General features: G+C 42.5%; 2 protein-coding genes across 2 annotated transcripts; both read right to left on the bottom strand.

The window, feature by feature from the left end:
• Nucleotides 1-5,889: 5,889 nt before the first annotated feature.
• On the bottom strand, nucleotides 5,890-8,868 carry hoxa1a (homeobox A1a). The gene is made up of 2 exons (XM_005928633.3): nucleotides 7,754-8,868; nucleotides 5,890-7,365 (listed from the first exon to the last, which is right to left on the bottom strand). Exons 1-2 carry the CDS (start codon nucleotides 8,358-8,360, stop codon nucleotides 6,995-6,997), a joined length of 978 nt encoding a protein of 325 aa, XP_005928695.1. The 5' UTR covers nucleotides 8,361-8,868; the 3' UTR covers nucleotides 5,890-6,994.
• Nucleotides 8,869-11,925: 3,057 nt separating this feature from the next.
• LOC102312425 (homeobox protein Hox-A2a) lies at nucleotides 11,926-13,962 on the bottom strand. The gene is made up of 2 exons (XM_005928639.3): nucleotides 13,599-13,962; nucleotides 11,926-12,979 (listed from the first exon to the last, which is right to left on the bottom strand). The coding sequence occupies exons 1-2, from the start codon at nucleotides 13,960-13,962 to the stop codon at nucleotides 12,267-12,269; spliced, it is 1,077 nt and encodes a 358-aa protein (XP_005928701.1). The 3' UTR covers nucleotides 11,926-12,266.
• Nucleotides 13,963-17,391: the final 3,429 nt, after the last annotated feature.

Genomic DNA, 17,391 nt, shown 5'->3' with positions numbered 1-17,391 from the left:
ATCGGCTTGATTTTTCAGACCCGAAAGCTACGTTCATCTTTGATATGCAGCCTATGCTTTTCCCATTCAAGACTCACCAGATGCCCACAAGATTACAACGCTTGTGTTCATTCAAAGTATTCCTGAAGAATTCCAAGTATGCTTTTACAGCCATAATATGAAGACCACAGGAATGTCCTCTCTTTTAATTTGAACATGACTACAGGCAGCACAGTGATTGCTCACTGGTTTCAGGCTGAAGCCTGAGAAATTGTAAGGCTGGAGTTTCCAGTTCTGGCATGGCAAACACACAGACCATGATTTACCAGCCAATCCATCTGCTTTCAACCACAAATTCTTGCAACAACAGGACTGCAAAAAACCCAACAGTCCACATCATTTTCATATCTGCTCCCCATTTTTACCTGACTGACTCACAAAGCAATGACAAATTACTGGTCAGAATCACTGGGTTGAAGCAGTGCATGATCCTGTTATTAGCAAACAGAAAGATTTTCACTTTTTGCAGGTTTCATCTAGCCATTTCAGACATCAATACCCCAAACTTTGTGACAAAAATAAACCCATGTGTGACAGCACACGGTGTGATCAGATGGTGGCAGCAGCACAGTTTATCTGACCTTTGACATCAAGTGTGCATGACTGATGTGCATGACTGATTTTCAACTATTCTGTAGACTAAATAAACCTCTGTACTTAATTTTTAAAGGACCTAATATTTTGTACATTCGGCACGACTGTCCTTGAGCCAAGTCTCTTATTTGTAAGACACACAGCTACTGTAACTGACAGTTTTCAGCCAGAATGTTTCTCTGTGGTTATTCCTGTTTGATCTGAAGTGTGTGTGTGTGTGTGTGTGTGTGTGTGTGTGTGTGTGTGTGTGTTCTCTCGCACTCCCCTTTGAAAGGGAGTGTGAGAGAGAAAGAGGGAGAGACAGACAGGATGAACAGCCTGTCTGTCAGGTGTTGGTACTCACATTAGTCATGTTTAAAACAAAGGATTCTGGGAAGAGATGATGGCCAACACAAAGAGCATCAAGGCTCCTCAGTGACACCCGATCTCCTATTTTTGTGTGTGTGTCTGAATGTGTGTGTGTGTGTCTAGATAAGTGTGTGCGTATGTGTGGTGGGGGGCTTTCTTTAGGGGGTTTGGGGGTGCCTCATTGGCTGCCATGCTGAGGTCAACCTGGGGTCAGGACTTGTGTGATGGATGGACCACTGTCTCTAGACTACTAGCTAGTCCTCACTCCTCCTGTGGGCCTCAGACCTGCTGAAGTATCCTAGCTGTGCTCTTCTATTTTCACATCTCTTTGTATAATTCCATTTGGCACTCGAAGTAGGAGTGCTTCATCAAACAAAAGGGGCTCAGCGAAAACTGCAGACATCTCTTTGAGGTGAGTTCTGTTGTCAAGATGTGGCTGTGCACCACTTTACCCAGCCTTTGTTACTCATGTAACCTCTACTTTTCCTACCTCTAATCATTACAATACACATTCTGCCTTCTCTAAACTACCCTAGCGACCATGGTCTAACATGCCTGGCATGACAGACTGTTACTAACCACATGATGTCACCTCTCTTCTTGTTCCCCTCCTTCTCTTCCACCATCATTCTGTCAATCCCTCCATCGGCTCCGTCCCTTTATCGGCACATGGAGATGCACATCTGTCGATGGAGGAATTCATTTTGGCTGCCAATCACACCAGGGGAGTGGTCAATGAGCGCAGACGTGCCAATACCTCGACTACCCTGATGAGTGACTTCTGTCTCTCTGTCTCTCAGTCTCTCTGGGTTTACAACACTTTATGTCTGAGAGAGGCTCTCTGCTTTTCTTCATTTGTTTTTTACTCTGTTGTGCCCTGTGTGTGTGTTTGTGTGTTTATCCACAGCTGACCATAAACAAACTCGACAAACTTTCTTGAATATGTAATAGCACAGTCTGCTTATTTCATTCATATGTAAAGCTCTGCAATCACCTTCACTGACCTTGAAAAGAATATTACTGTTTGTGGTCATATCCCCACATCATTGTTTGCAATGCCTAGCTGATGTTTACTCTTTTTAATTTCCTGATTCTATAATGTATTTTATGTGTGCATGCAGGTGCACAACCACATGCACCCACTCTCACTCACACACATATACGCACACACACACACACACACACACACACACACACACACACACACACACACACGCACACACACACACACACACACAAACACATTGTAAAAATGTGGAAAAAAAAAGCAAATGAACTTTGCAGAGTGTGAGGACATGACAATTATTTCTGCAGTTATCTGCCTTCACCTTGTATTTGCATAGGCTACTCAGCAGTTTCTCTGACACACTGGAGGAATGGAACTTAATTACAAAGGTTTTGAGCAACAAATTTTGATATCAGTGTCCAATTAAAATTTGCAATGGATGAAGTAATGACCCAGATTTTGAACTTTCTATAGTGTGCTTATTTTGAAACCCCATCCCTCTATTTTCCCGATTTTATCAGGTTTATCATAAATTAATAGTATTTTAACACTAAGTAGAGATGCAATCTTTGGAGTTATATTTCCATTCTTCGTTTGTGTTTGCGCGCGCGCGCGCGCGCGCGCGCGCGCGTGTGTGTGCATATGTGCTTGCACGTGCAAAATCATTCCTTAATGCTTTCAAACTGTCACATTTAGATTTCTTATATGCGGTACTGTGTTTCCAGGCGGATGTGTGTATAGACGTACAGATTTGTTTGTTCTCAGGTTTGTAGCCTGTGGGTCTTTTTTCATCAACTGCTTCTCTTTTGGCTCTCATAAATCATGCAGGAGGAAAGACACCGCCACAAATTATTTTTTATGCAACAATATATTGTAAAGTGAAAGCTTCAAAAAGTATTTCAAAAGTATTTGTCAGTCACCACCAGGCAGTGTACTTGAGATTTTAAACTAAATCACCTTTTAGAAATGGTCTGTTTCATAATTTATTTGCAGTGTAAAAATGTAAAACATTTTTAAAAAATCCGAAGTGTTTAATTGGTCTAAAATACACACTAATCACTAATTAAGAATCGCTCTCAATATGCTGCAGTAGAAGGCCATTAATACAGTTATTGTTAGTGAGAGAAGAAAACGTAAACAAAACAGAAAAAATGCATATTTCAAAATAAAATAGAAAAATATCTTTCAAATATTTTAATTCGGTTAAAATATAGTAAAACAATTAATTTTACTTTGATTTGAAACTGAATAAAAACCTAGACACTTTATTATTATTGTTGTCATGCAGTTTGCTTTAGAAGTTTATCATTTCTTTCTTATGTAGACTTTGGAGGGCTTCTTCCTTGTTTTCCAAATTCACTTTAAATTTAAATATTGGTGAATGTTTGAGTTGATATTAATAACATTTTATTATTCTATTATTCTATTTCTTTTTTAAATGTTATGGTTTAATTTAATTATACAATAAGTTAATCTTTTTCACAATTGGTGGATTATTTTTTGCAATGATAGTATTTCCCAAGTGCCTCTTCGTATTCGTTTACATTTATTTTTTTTTATTTACTTATTTATTTTTTGTTTGCTTCGCAGTTTTCACAAAAATAGATTTAAAATTTGCGTTTATGTAGTTAGGAAGACACGCCAGATATTTCAGTTGAAATTCAAACTTATTTTTGTTTCTACTGTTATTTGAAAAGCTAAAAAGAAATGCTGTAATTAACTCAGTATACTGGCACAAATATGCTTGGTCGCATACAAGACGTCTGTTTCAGTCACTTAATAGGAATAGGAATCCAATTCCTGCATCAGTTTGTTAAGTCATAAGGTTTAAACCTTTAGTCATCCGCACCAAAGCCCTAATGGTTTGAGTTAAACATCTATCATCGTCCACGTGTTTATCTCAGGTCCTTAATGGGAAACATCAGCCGCGCAGTGCTGGATTCTGACGGTCGGACCAGTGAAATCGCCCTATCTCACCGCGCTCAGGTCATTTTTTTAACAGTTTAACACGGAGTCTGAAAGTGTTTTGGTCAAACAGGCCGTCGTAGATGAACTGTGAATGCATTGTTAAGGTGCTTGTTTACCCAGTAAACTGTTGTTTAGCTTTGGGTGGTGCTGTGACAACAAAAGTCAAACCGTGACCGAGGATTGACCCTTTTTTTCCAGTGTTTCCCCCCACTCTGCATGGCTTCTAGAGCGCACGGGGTCGTATAGGGAGCTTCAGAGAACCTAAAAACTGGGGTCCAGGGACACCCAAGGGTCCTTGAAGGGATTTAAAGGTCTGCTTTAACATAGATACTTTTCTTTCAGTGACGACATGGAGGTAAATTGCGTAAGACAAAAAGTATATAAAAAGTAAAGTTTCTTCACCATTAACTTACAACATAAACTAATTTTAGCACTAAAGTCACACTTTTCACCCAAAACAAAAATATTTTTAGGTAAAATAAATGGAGGTCAAACGTAAAGAATCACCGTGGAAAATCTGAGTAAGATAAAAACGGCAACTAAACGGCATTGGACATACTTATTAAAACCCTCCGTACATTCGTAATATTTTGGAACACATAGTAAATAAATAAAGAAAATTAATTTAAGGTAAATAAGACATTAATCTAAAGTCCGTTACAAGATTTGGTGTTTCATAAATTGCAAGTGAAATGTGTATTTCTATCTTAGAAATAGTAGATCAGAAATATTATTTGTTTAGTGATTCGACCTTTTCCTCTAAACCTTCTCAGTATCAATAATAAAATATTTATTTTTAAAAATGTGTTCGCTTAAGCCATTTAACAAAAAAGCAGAATTGCGCGCATAATAAGGCACTGTAACTAACTACTTTTTAATTTAGTGTTATATGTTTCTTTGCGATCTCCAGTTAAAATCCTGGAAAGGGGGGGGGGGCTGTCATTAGCGTTCATTTAAATGAATACTGAACGCTTGTATGCGGTTTTGGTAAATCTATTTTTTATTTTATTTTTTTTGATAATAAAAATAAAATGAATATTTCCAGAGGTTCGACATTTTCCCTCCAGCCCTTCTGTTCTCGATTACACTGGTCTCCAAAGCAGGCCCCGAGCAACAAGTCTGTGTACGGATTATTTATACAGAAACAACTTCTCGAAAAGCAAAATGAGGGTACCTGTAGTTACCAAAATAACCTTGTTAGGTTTTACACAAAACATCCTTTGTCCTCTGTAGGAAAACGCGACGCACCGCCTGCCGACAATAAATAGACGAATAAAAGACAGATTGTCCACATAACTTACGCTCCTTCTCCGTGTTTGTTAGGGCTGAATTGGACAGAGTAGTCTGCGCTGCTGCCTCAGCAGGTCCCCGCAGCTCAAATATAGCAGCTCCCGCAGGTGGATCCGAAGGTAAAGGAGAATGTTGCTCATTAATCATGGCTCTTTTGGCGCTTCTTTGCCCTTTTATGGTACGATGGCCTCGCATCGTGCACACCAGGAATTAAAACAACAAAAGAACCAAAAGAACCCTCTTTTAGTTTGAAAATGGGGATATAGGTTAGCTTGAATAGAGCAGTTTAAAAAAAAATGCATCCAGTTTTGCTCCCACTTAAAATGCATCATTGCACGGGTCGTTTATTGCACTCATAGCGTGAGTTTATTTTCCAAAGCAACATAATCGATATCAGATTAAAACTCAAATGACCAAATAGCATGTTTTTAGATAAGATGAGCCTGTCTCTCTCTTCCTCTGACAGCTGACATAAGCTTGAAATATAAATACTCTGGTCAAAGCAGTGTTGTGCACACACAATTATGACATGTGATGCTGCAAGTTGTCACAGTTCGGCTTGTCATCAGGTGGGGATGATGACACCGCCGTGTAACTTGTGGTGGTGGGGGGGTGACAGGACCAGCGGGGGCACCATGCTTGTCAATAGCCTAACCTCGATGTTTTGATCAATAGTTTCTTTTTGTCCCTTCAATAAGCCAAGTGCTCGATAAGGTTGTCATCACAGATGACGCTGACGTCCTCGCTCTCATCTTTGCCCTGGATAAACATGCCTTTCTTATGCCAGTAAATCTTTACCCCGGGGACAGTGGCGCGCATGGCTGCATACATTTAGAGACTTTGGGGTTGAGTCAAGCAGACGCGTGCAGCTTCTCAGGGGTTGGAAATGAACACAGGTTTGCTTTTCTGTCTGCTGGGTTTAGGAAAATTTTAACCCTAGCATTTGATATGACAACGAATCGAAAGTCTGCAGCACACTCTCCCCCTTAGAAATGACACATAGGAAAAAAAAACTTTAGAGGTAAACGCACTTTAATACACATGATTGACCCGTAAACGTCTCTCTGGACCAAACAGTTGTGTGCTTCACTCGATTTAACAGCTAGCAGGTTAAAGCTTCAAACGTACAAAGCCATAAAATGACCGATTCTGCAACTGATAAAACTCAGCTCCTCAATAATACATGAAAGCATTACGCATCATGCAAACCTCACGCAACAGACAAACAGTTGACACACACAGACCTGAAACACAGAAGAGACAGTGTTTAAGTGGCTACTGGAACAGTGTACTCATTAACGATTTGATAACCGAGGTTATCTCGTTGATTGTGTGATGCCTAATTGATGGCATCCGGTGCAATCAGACTGGCTGGGGTGCACAAGTTTGGCAAATCTGAGGTATTTGTGAGTGCAGATTTGTGATACTTGCCTCTTCAGAGGCAGACTTAAAGATGGCGCTGAGTGTCCCTTGCACAGCATAATTTTGGCGAATTGCAATTTCAAAAGCGAATGGACAGATTTTAACCAATGCACAGGGCGGCAAGGCTATAGATCTTGCAAACACAACACACAATATAAAACGAATATGGTCCAGAAGTGGTCCGTGAGTTCCCCAATAGTGCATTGTTCACATCATGTATGGGCACAACTGTCATCCATTAACAAATTTTTGCCTTTGATACACTTGTATGGAATTTGGTATACACAGGCCGCCTTGACCCATAGAAGTAAAGGGGTCACTTGACCCTCAGTTGGAGGCGAAAGGATCAGGCCCCGTGGAAGACACAGTGGAGGATGTGGGAGAAGGAGTAGATGGGGCTGAGATAGATTTCTCGGATGCTGCATCGTCCATTTTCTCCTGACTGCTGTCCGAGGATGTAAGTTTGGCTGGCAGCAGCCCTTCTTTCTCTCGCTTTTTCTGCTTCATCCTCCGGTTCTGGAACCAAATTTTCACCTGAGTCTCATTGAGTTGCAGCGCGGCTGCAATTTCTACACGGCGCGCCCGGGTCAGGTACTTGTTGAAGTGGAATTCCTTCTCTAGTTCCGTCAGCTGTTTGGTTGTGAAGTTGGTCCGGACCGTATTCGGCTGACCAGCATAGCCATACTCACCAGACCTCCCTGCAAAGAGGAAAACAAATCACTGTAACTCTGAAGAAGAGGGTTTTTTTCTTCTCTGATCAGAGTACACATGTGCCTTGAGACTATACTGTGTCTGTGCAACAAGGCTCAACTTTTAGGTTCGAGCCAAATAGCATTAGCTACTCGAAAAAACATCCAACAAGGGCCTTAGAAGAGATTCAAATATTATACAACACGTGTTATCACACAGGTGGATTACGTTAAAGTGAAAGGATCTAAAGTACTACATTAAAAGTTAAGTTCATATATTAGTGTTTCGTGTGCTTATTTTATTTTTTGAAAAACTTCCCAGTTTAAAGATTTTGGATCATTTATAAGACAGCATTTTTGTGCACCCGCACTTTCACCCACTATACTTGGCACCAACCTGTTTTTGGTGGATTCCTCTTAACTTTCATCCAGTCAAAAGTCTGTGCAGACGATGCGCCCTCAGACAGAGGTGAACAGCAAGCCTCCAGATGAGCTGCATGCAGAGGTGACAGCGGGTTTGAACACCCTGGATAAGGGGGCGCTTGCTCGTGCCCGCCGCTGTAGGCAGTGTGGCTATACTGCAGTTGACCCAGGGGGGCGGCACTGTAACCATGGCGATGCTGAGAAACCATGGAGGAGGAAATGTTACCAGAGTACATCAGTGGGCCGCACTGAGGGAACGCAGCTGCGGTGTCTACTTCCTGGGCGAGGGCATGGTGGTTATATGTAGTGCAGAAACTTTGGGGTCCATAGTTAGAGCTGCAGGCCGGGTGGGCCCCATAGGGGAGACTTAGAGAGCTGGCATTAGATTGGTACGACCCCGTCTGGTGAGAGACGCAGTCAGGAGAAGCTCTGCTCACCATGAAATGGTCATCCACCCCGCAGTTGTTAACAGTGGCCCCGCACGACTGGAAAGTTGTAATCCCGTGGTCCGAGTGAAAAGCCCTAACAGTGCATGAGCCACCTTCCCCGCTCATCACCGTGTAGTCTAAGAAACTGCTCATTGTAGCATTTTTTCTAACCGGAACGAGGGACCGTCCTCTGCACAGACAACCCCCTGATGTCTTCCTTTCTCCCCTCTTACCCCGAGTGACCGTGCCAATCTTTACCTATACTAGGTCTTATCAGAGAAGGGAGGGGGTCGCACGGGCCGATATCAATGAACGGGTTCTGTCACGTGGGCCCGGGTCAGCCAGTGAGGTACTTGTCCTTATCCCTTTAGCTGGTGACAGATTGGTGTTTGAGGGGCTATTTAAATTCCAAGCACTCGTCGATCAAGGTGACGCGCGTCGCCACTAATGTATTGGCCGAGCAAACAATGAGCTGCGAGGCAGACAGCGGTGGACAGCTTCGGGGTCGCATGAAGAGCGGGGCCACTGTTAAAACTGTTTCTTCTAAGCTCCACTGTGCGCTCTTCCACGACCACAGAGAGAGATTAACGTTTGTCCCTCTGCACCCTCGCCATGAGGACGACCTAGCACTCTGACCTCAGGTAGGTATTTTTGGAACAGAGACGAGAATAGGTGTGTGTGTGTGTGTGTGTGTGTGTGTGTGTGTGTGTGTGTGTGTGTGTGTGTGTGTGTGTGTGGTGACACGTGCGCATAACAGTTACGATTTCATGTGTATAACGGTGTCATTATCTTCTAGTTGGATGGATGGGTGGATGGATGGGTGCGTGTCACTGCCACGGGCTATCTGTGGGCTAATGTCACATTCCCTCGCGAAATGTTTCACTTCATGCGTGAACATTGAGAAAAATATTGTTACAGAGTGACGGTGAAGGGAAGCAAAAGACAGAAAACGTGTCTCCCGTCACGGACCGCCTTTTTATTTTGCACAACTTTGTTTCCCCATCAAGGTTGCATTAGACGTATATGACTGCTCGCTTTGCCGGGAGGTCACAGGTGATGAAGCGACAAGACAACACATAGAACATTAAGATGATGTGGTATTAATTTCTTTCCACCCTCTGCTCCGGTCATAGGGTCTGCTATCCACCCTGATTTCACTCCCACATGTATTCATTATGCATGTATAGTGATCAAATGATCTCATAACGCCAGGCCAGTCGTGGAGCTAATGCATCCACATAGCCCGAGGTGCAAGTGTGGGCTGATTATCCTGTTAAGTTCATCAAATAAAGCTGTTGGCGAAATTAATGCCCACGACAAGCGGCGTTGAGAAGGGGTAGAGCTTGTGCGTGGGAGACTGGCGGCAGCGGCAGCAGATGCCCAACCTCTCACTGAGGAAGCAAAAGGAATGAAGCGGGAAGAAGGGAGGGAGGGAGCGAGTGAGAGAGTCTCACACGGAGGGATGAGCGCCCCCAAAGGTCGCATGTGGTCATGCACTCGAAATCTCGAAATGTTTTTAACCTCTGGAGAAAATATATGATCGTATTTTTGGAGATATTTTATCGCTATACATTCCAGGGAACACTTTACGCAGCGGTGGTTATGGATCAAAGACAGCTGGTGTTTTTGTCACTGTATCAATTATTTACAATTCTTTGCGCTGCTTTGACTCCACTACATGTCAGAGGGGACTACTAGAGCCCACTGTTTACGCCTCACTTTTAATTAAATAATACAACAGTGTGTAAAGGCGCCCCACGTGGACAAGCACATCATTCAGATGATGCTTACTCGTTGTTAATAATAAGGATCGTGCAATAATGTGAGATGTTATGCAGCAATACCACACAATTACTTTTTTTGGAGGTGTTCATTCACTGAAGTTGTTCTAGTTGAGAATTTGACTGTAGTCTGATATTGTGAATTTTAACACAAGTAAATGATGCGGATGCTTCTACCACTAGTATGGCAAATGAAATAGAAATGCATACCGGTAATCGCATAACGATGATACTTCAAAGTGTTTAAAAGATAAGAGGTGCAAACTTCCCACCAGTTGGAGGGAGGGGGGAGTAGGGTCAATACCCTCCACCCATCACTCCCCTCCCTTTCCTCCGTCTTCCCAGCTGCCTGTGAAAAAGTAGTGAGTGGGCGCAGTGGATCTTGCCTTGCCTGATTATGGAAACTTCGCCAGGCCTCGGAGCATTCTTGGCTCTTTGTGTGTGAACGCATGTGCGCAGACAAGGCGCGCTCTCTTGGAATGATTTGGTTAAACTGGCCCTGTGGTTAGTCAGAGTGCAGGAGTGCAAGATCTGCCCCCTTTTACCCATACATCCCCTCCTCTCCTCCTCCTTAAACTCAAACACAGACCACTTGCTCAGTAAGACTAATGTCCAGCCAGTCAATGAGCTGCTTATGGCTTCCAGATTATTCGATAAACGTTGGAGCCTCTGAATGTCGCGCGTGTAGATGAGTTTCTGGATCGATCCGTGCAGGCAGGCTGCCTATGCGGCTTTCCCTTCTTTCCTTCTTTCTTTTTAAGCATGTTGCAGATAAACCTGTTTAAGTGGACTATAACTTTTTTTTTTAGTTGAGCTCATAAGTGTTTCCCAAAGTGAAATCAGGTGCAATACAGCACAACAAGACACTTTATAAGCCCTTTAAAACAAGTGCAAAAGTGATTGTAAAATCCCCCCCAAAGTACAGATACTTTCTTAATAAAGTACGCCGTGATGGCCGACCCTGTTCAATGCAGCAAGCAGGCTCTTACTGGTAATTATTTATCTGATGAATCGCATTTAGTCCACGAGTAGTCTGTTTTGAGTTTAGTCTACTTTTAACACACGAGGGAAAGTGTGCGACTCATAACCTGAGCAGGCTGCTACCGCTGCTGCTGTCGCCGAGCCAGAGCCGTGTTTAAACAAGCTATAAAAATGAATTATTACCAAACGCATGCAGAGAATCAGCCCCTTTTAGCCCAGGAATTGGGGAGTCCCATATGAAAATGTAAGTGGGGTTTTATTTGTGCACATTACGCCACAATTGGTCTCCTTAATGTCCGTCTCATTCATGCCACGGAGTGATTTATGAGCTCCTGAAGGCAAACATGGCTCGCGTATTTGCCTGCAACATGCATACAATGTTAAGAGCTCTGTCATGCCTAGATTCGTGTTGCCATATTTGCTGCTTTCCCCCCTCTCCCACTCTCTCTCTCTGCAAAATAGTTTGAAGGAGAAAATAAAAAAATCCGTGTTGGTGCTTAATCAAACAGTGTAAAACCATCTTTTTATGTTTAAGTGTAAATGCGAATTATCCAAAAGATTTAAAGAAATGCTGCAATTTTCAGTGGGTTTTTTTTCAGGTTGTGTACAATTATACGTCATTTGACTTAATAAAAGTGTAACCTCCAAAGTTTTAAGATTTCAGGAAAATGATTTAATTTTTTTATGGTTCGGCAAACTTTTCAAAGAAATTTTAGTCCTAGGAAAAAAAAATTACACCGTGTGTGCCTTCAACGACACTTCGAAGTCTAGCCTATTTATATTCATTGCCAACCTGTTGTTAAATTTGCATAACGTCTCTATCTCTCCATGTCCTACTTCTTAAAAATTATTTTTATTTTGTATATTTTTCTACATGAATAATTCAAGCAAAAAGAAAAAGAAAAAAAGGAAAGTCTGGAAAATGGATAATAAATCACTCAAACACCAGAAAAAAAGAAGATTGTAGCAAGTTAATTGTATTCTAACAAAAATATCCAAGACATTGGAAGCTATACAAAAATAAAAATGACCAGGTTCCATAGGCCTAATATTGTATAATTATTCACAAACACTCATAATTTCCATTCCAAGAGAACAAGTTGTTATGGTAATTACAAGCCACGTTTAAGCTGCTTCAGTGATTTAATCTCATCCTTACCTTGTATTAATCGTCAAGTCAAATATCAACAGAATAAATGTGCCGAATATACAAATAACATCGGGGTTAATGTTGTTGTAGCCTGATATTTATTGTCCCGAAAGAAAGAAGGAAAAAAGGTTATTTGATTGATTCTAGTTAATAGTTCAGATGCTGCAAGTCGATTGTAGTTAGAGACTCCGAGAAAAAATAGAAACTGTCCGTAGAAATGTCCACGGGGCTGTCCAGAGACTCTGACAAGCTCGGCGAGGCTGCATCGGAGAGCTGCAGGCAGGAATCCGAGGAGAAAGGTTGAAAATCGTGTAAAGAAACATCCAGGGCCGGGGGACTGTCGCCATTGTCCGGGCCAGATGCCGAGCCGGGGCCCATTGTTGACATGCAGCCCGGAACAGTGGGTGACGGGTTGGGAAAATGTTTCAGATTTTTGTCATTGCTGTTCAGCGGCGCAGCAGCAAAGCTCATCGACTCTCCATTGTGGAGCTGCTGTGTGTTGTTTTGAAAGGAGCAGGTATCTCTTTCCAGTAGGGCCCCGCTCTGCTCGTACTGGGGGGCCTCGTCCTCTTCCTCGCTGTGAATGCCGTCCTCGGCGCTCAGCCCCTTGCCGTCCCCGTTGTGGTTCTCCTTGCTCTGGGTCTGCCGCTTGTGCTTCATGCGTCGGTTTTGGAACCAGACTTTAACCTGCCTCTCGGTCAGGTCCAGCAGGGCCGCTATTTCCACCCTCCTGGGCCGGCACAGATACTTGTTGAAGTGGAACTCCTTCTCCAGCTCCAGAAGCTGTGTGTTAGTGTACGCTGTTCTCAGCCGACGGGAGCCCCCTCCTCCCCCACCGCTCTCCACGATCTCAGGCGAGCCTAGAAAATAAGCGGTACAGTAGCATGGGATTAAAAACGCAGGACCCAGCAGTTACATAACCCTGCTGCTCATAAATCTAACGTTATGGCTATCACAGTCCATCAGAGAGTGGCTCATAGCACGCTGCAGCAAAATGGCCGCTGGAGCTATACTGAACCAAACTTATACAGCGTTCACCACCCCCCTAAAAAAATCGTCGCTCTGTAAAGGTCTTCATCAGATTGTTTTATAGATAAAATAAGGCTCAGCGTGAGCGTGAACTAAACTCAGTGCACTTTAGAAGCAGTGAGGTCCAGGCTGGTGTGGGATACTAATGAATGCTCCAGCTGCCCTCCTCGGCAAAGGCACTCCATCACTCTTCATTACTGTCACACATCAAAACTCTGCCTCGGCTAGGGGAATAAATCATCTTACATCACCAAACTTTACCCAAACTTTTTTTCGCTTCCTTTTATTGCTTCACACACAATAACTGCAAAGCAACAACCATAAATCTGCCACAATGAACCGACTTAAAGCCTATTTGTTGTTTTGAGGAAGGGCCTTTGCAGGTCTTCAATTTAGCACCAGAGAGTGAAGATAGATCACAGCAGCTCTTTCTGCTTTGAAATAACCCACCTTTCGGAGAGAAGCACACGGGTCCGTTGGAGATGGTAGTGGCAGTGGAAGTCGGCAGGTGGTTCCTCTTGGAGGCTTTCTTCTCCCGCATCCATGGGTACTCCGGGGGTAAGGAGGCGGTAGGCAGCGGGCTACATCCGTCGGGGCTGTGTCTAGGCCGGCCATGCCGCGGATGGCTGCCCGGGTTGAGGCTGGGAATGGTCTGCTCAAAGGGAGGAGGAATCAGTGTCGGGCGTGAAAGCGTCGAGCTCTTGATTGATGAACTTTGAAATGAATCAGCGACAGGGGGGAAAGATGTCAGGCACTCAGCAAGCGACGGCTGACTATTGATAAAACCGCTCTCTCGCTCGAATTCGTAATTCATCTCCTCTCCCTGAGAGCCGAGGAAAGTTTGCACGCGTATTTCTTAAAAAATATTGCAGCTCAGTGATGACGAAAAATTAAAAAAATCATCAAAAAAATCTCCTTGTGGTGTTTTTTTTTCTATTTCACTGATTACGGCCGTATGGGGACCGAGCTGCTATTAAACTATTGAATTCATGGAGACAAGGTTGAAATTGGACCGAATTGCCTGTCACATGATTACCTCTGCCCAATGACAATTTGGGGTTTAATCAAAAGAAGCCACTGTCTGCCTGATTGATCCAAAACTCTGGTGAAGAACGCCTCGCTCAGCTGGGGGGGACGACTGTTTATATTTACATCTTTGTCTGCTGAGTTTATCCTCCTCTCGCCCTGCAGTCCACTCCACTAAGCTACAAAATGTGTTTTTTAAGAATGGCTGACGCGCTCACTATTACAGGGAAAGAGCACAGCCTGGGTGCGCGGATTCGTGCACTCCTCTTTCTCGTCTTTCTCGTATTGTTTGAGGATGTCAGTGGAGAACGCCCCCACCACACACCGCACACACACACCGCACACACACACACACACACACACACACTTCACGCCAGTAGCCCAGCTATTCATACAATCAAGAGTCAGCCTTCAGAGGTGGAAAAAAAATGAAACGCTCAAAACTGATTTTGAGATTTCTCGACAGAAACAAACCACAACAATGAAGTCTGTTCACTGTGAGGTGAGTTTGGACACCAGGATGAATGTGATTCTTTAAAGGTTTCATAATAATGACATATGCAGTGCATCCGCTGGCATGTGCTGCAATAAAAAGGCCCATCCATAAAGTTAATACTGACAGATATGGCACGTTCAGACCATTTCACCAACCCATAACAGTGGTTGAACATTTACAGCTATTGTGCAGAAATTTGCGCAGGGACACACAGGCATGTGTTATGCATATGCGCTTGCAAACAGTGTTATTTTTGTTATTATTATGATTATTATTATTATTATAGGCTTTTTATGCTGACTTGACAGATATGATATTAAGGCACATGGCAGTTTCGTTTATTCCACAAAAAGGTATTATAACGAGGTCATGCACGCCCGTGTACGTGCAGCTACTAACAAATATTATAGTAAACCCACAGGAGCTTTTTCTTTTATTATCATTGTTGGTGTTGGTCACAATTTTCGATAACTAAAATCTACCATAATTACTGCCTTTGCACATCTTTGAAACGGTTCCTTTTTCATATTAAGCAGGAAGCCACTCCACAGGCTAAGCCTGGATTTACTGGAAGGGCACTGGTTACAGTGCTGAGAAAGCCTCTCATTGTATTCCCATTATCATTTCTACCTGAAATTGCAATGAAGCAAACACAGTTACAATCGACCACTTACAACGAATCCATTTGCAGCGTTATTATGCGGATGGAAATGTTATTGAATTGCCCTTCCCCGCCGTGTTTGGTTTCATGCCTCTTCCAGAATAATCTGTGAAAACCATGTTTGAGATATTTTTTTCGTTAGGCAGCACATACCGTATTTTCATTTTTAAAAAAGTGGCTCGGTGAGTAGGAGATGGAAGAAGAGAAGTGGTAGGCTTCTCTCAGTTTGTTGCTTATATACCAAACAAAGAGTCCTGGAAGCCTGCGCGCGATCAATCTTACTCGCCAAAAGGTCTGACAGCTCGGTGCCCTCACAACACATTTAAGGCTTCTAACTCTCTGCCGGATCAAATGCAGGCAGGAAGCCGGTGAGAAACACTGGCCCCTCAGATTAGAACCAGTTTCTGTTCACAGACATAGTCTAGCTGTCGCTGGAGGGATATTTTTAAAGATAAATACGAATCCAGCTACACGAGATGCCACCATTTCCTTTTTTATGAGGAGGCGGTAACGCGCCAGCGGTGAGTAGGGCGAAGCAGCGTGTTCACCTGGCTTTTATCTTTGAATTCTCAATGCGTTTTAAACTACATTCACTTTTCGTTTAAGTAGCATGTGAGAAAGCGGGGTGACGGACGGAGTTGCTAGGGGCAAAGACGGATGACTTTTTTCGGGGGAATTACGCACAGGCTTTGTGTGAAAGAAAAGGAGTGGGTGGCTGCATTTTAGTGGACCCCAGCCTGTCCTACACACTTATCTTTATAGCAGGACTGATTTAGAACCACTTTCCCACGGATGTAAGATGCCCAAGTCTTCTCTTTCACTTAAAACTATATCAGCGTGCTACCTATGGGTTAAATCTTTGCCTTGTTGTTAAAGCGCGTGCACACGTGTGCGTGGATGTCTGTGTGTGTGGCTGTGTTGGATGCAGAAATACTCAATCCATCAGCTTTTTTTTTTTTTGCAGTGACACACCATGGTTCAATTGTTCTAGTTTTGCCTGCTAGCCATATGTCAGGGCCAGTAATGTTCATGCCCACTTAAATCAATCAGTTTGGCCTGAAATTATAATAATAATAATTATTATTATTATTTAGTGCAAAATTAAAGAGAGCAAATAATGTAGCAAGTGTAGAAAAAAGTAGGCTTGTAAACATTGGTTTCGAAATAAAAGGAGCATGTTAAACATAATGATGTATACACTGTCCACATTTAGTTAACTGCACACCCAAAGTGTAGTCTTTTAGCTCCAGCTGTGTCTCTGTTGTATACTGGAAATTTATATACTGAAAATGCCTGCAAAAATTCTAGGACAGATATTAAAATGATAATACTAACAATAATTCTTGTAGCACCTTTTTAATTTTATAAAAGTAAAAAAAAAGAATATAATGTCCTGTCTTTGAAAAAAACCTTTTAAATTGATAATTCCTTTTGTTGTAGCCATCTTCACAACGGAGCTGCTTCGTACCGAGCTGGCTTTACCACTCTGGCATCTGCAAATCTGTAGAATAATGAGACCAATAAGCCGCGTTATGATTCTAGTTCAGACTATATCCTCTCTGACCGCATTTGACTGACTGAAAATATCAGCGGATTATTTTTTAAACGATTTCTCATTTAGCTTGTTGTCTTCTTGCAGATTCTCCAGAAGGGCCCCGGTGACATTTTTATTATTATGGATGTGCCCACGCAGATGAGAGGAGGGGAGAGGGCCACCCTGGAGTTTTCTTCACCTCGAATCAAGTGAAGGGGAGGAAAATAAAATAAAATAAAATAAAACAAAAAAGAATGCATCGTTTATTACGCATTTTTACTATATCTGCCAATATTTGCCTGCATGTTATTGGATAATATTTATGGCCAATATTCCACGTTATGTTGTATGAAAAAATAGAAATATATTGCCACTTTATATGTGTGATAGGCTACTCTATGATTTATTATTGTTAAAACATTTTTGTGTCATTTCTTTTACGTCTATTTGCCTGACTATATATTTGGAAACTGATTAGATTTTTTTTTCACATCCATTTTATTGCAGAGAAACCTAAAGATGTGTA

This window comes from Haplochromis burtoni, unplaced genomic scaffold (assembly GCF_018398535.1).
Source record: "Haplochromis burtoni strain Fernald_Lab_line unplaced genomic scaffold, NCSU_Asbu1 Contig_116, whole genome shotgun sequence".
Classification (NCBI taxonomy): domain Eukaryota; kingdom Metazoa; phylum Chordata; class Actinopteri; order Cichliformes; family Cichlidae; genus Haplochromis; species Haplochromis burtoni.
Note: the sequence above shows the minus strand (reverse complement) of the source record. Positions and strands in the feature narration are given on the sequence as shown.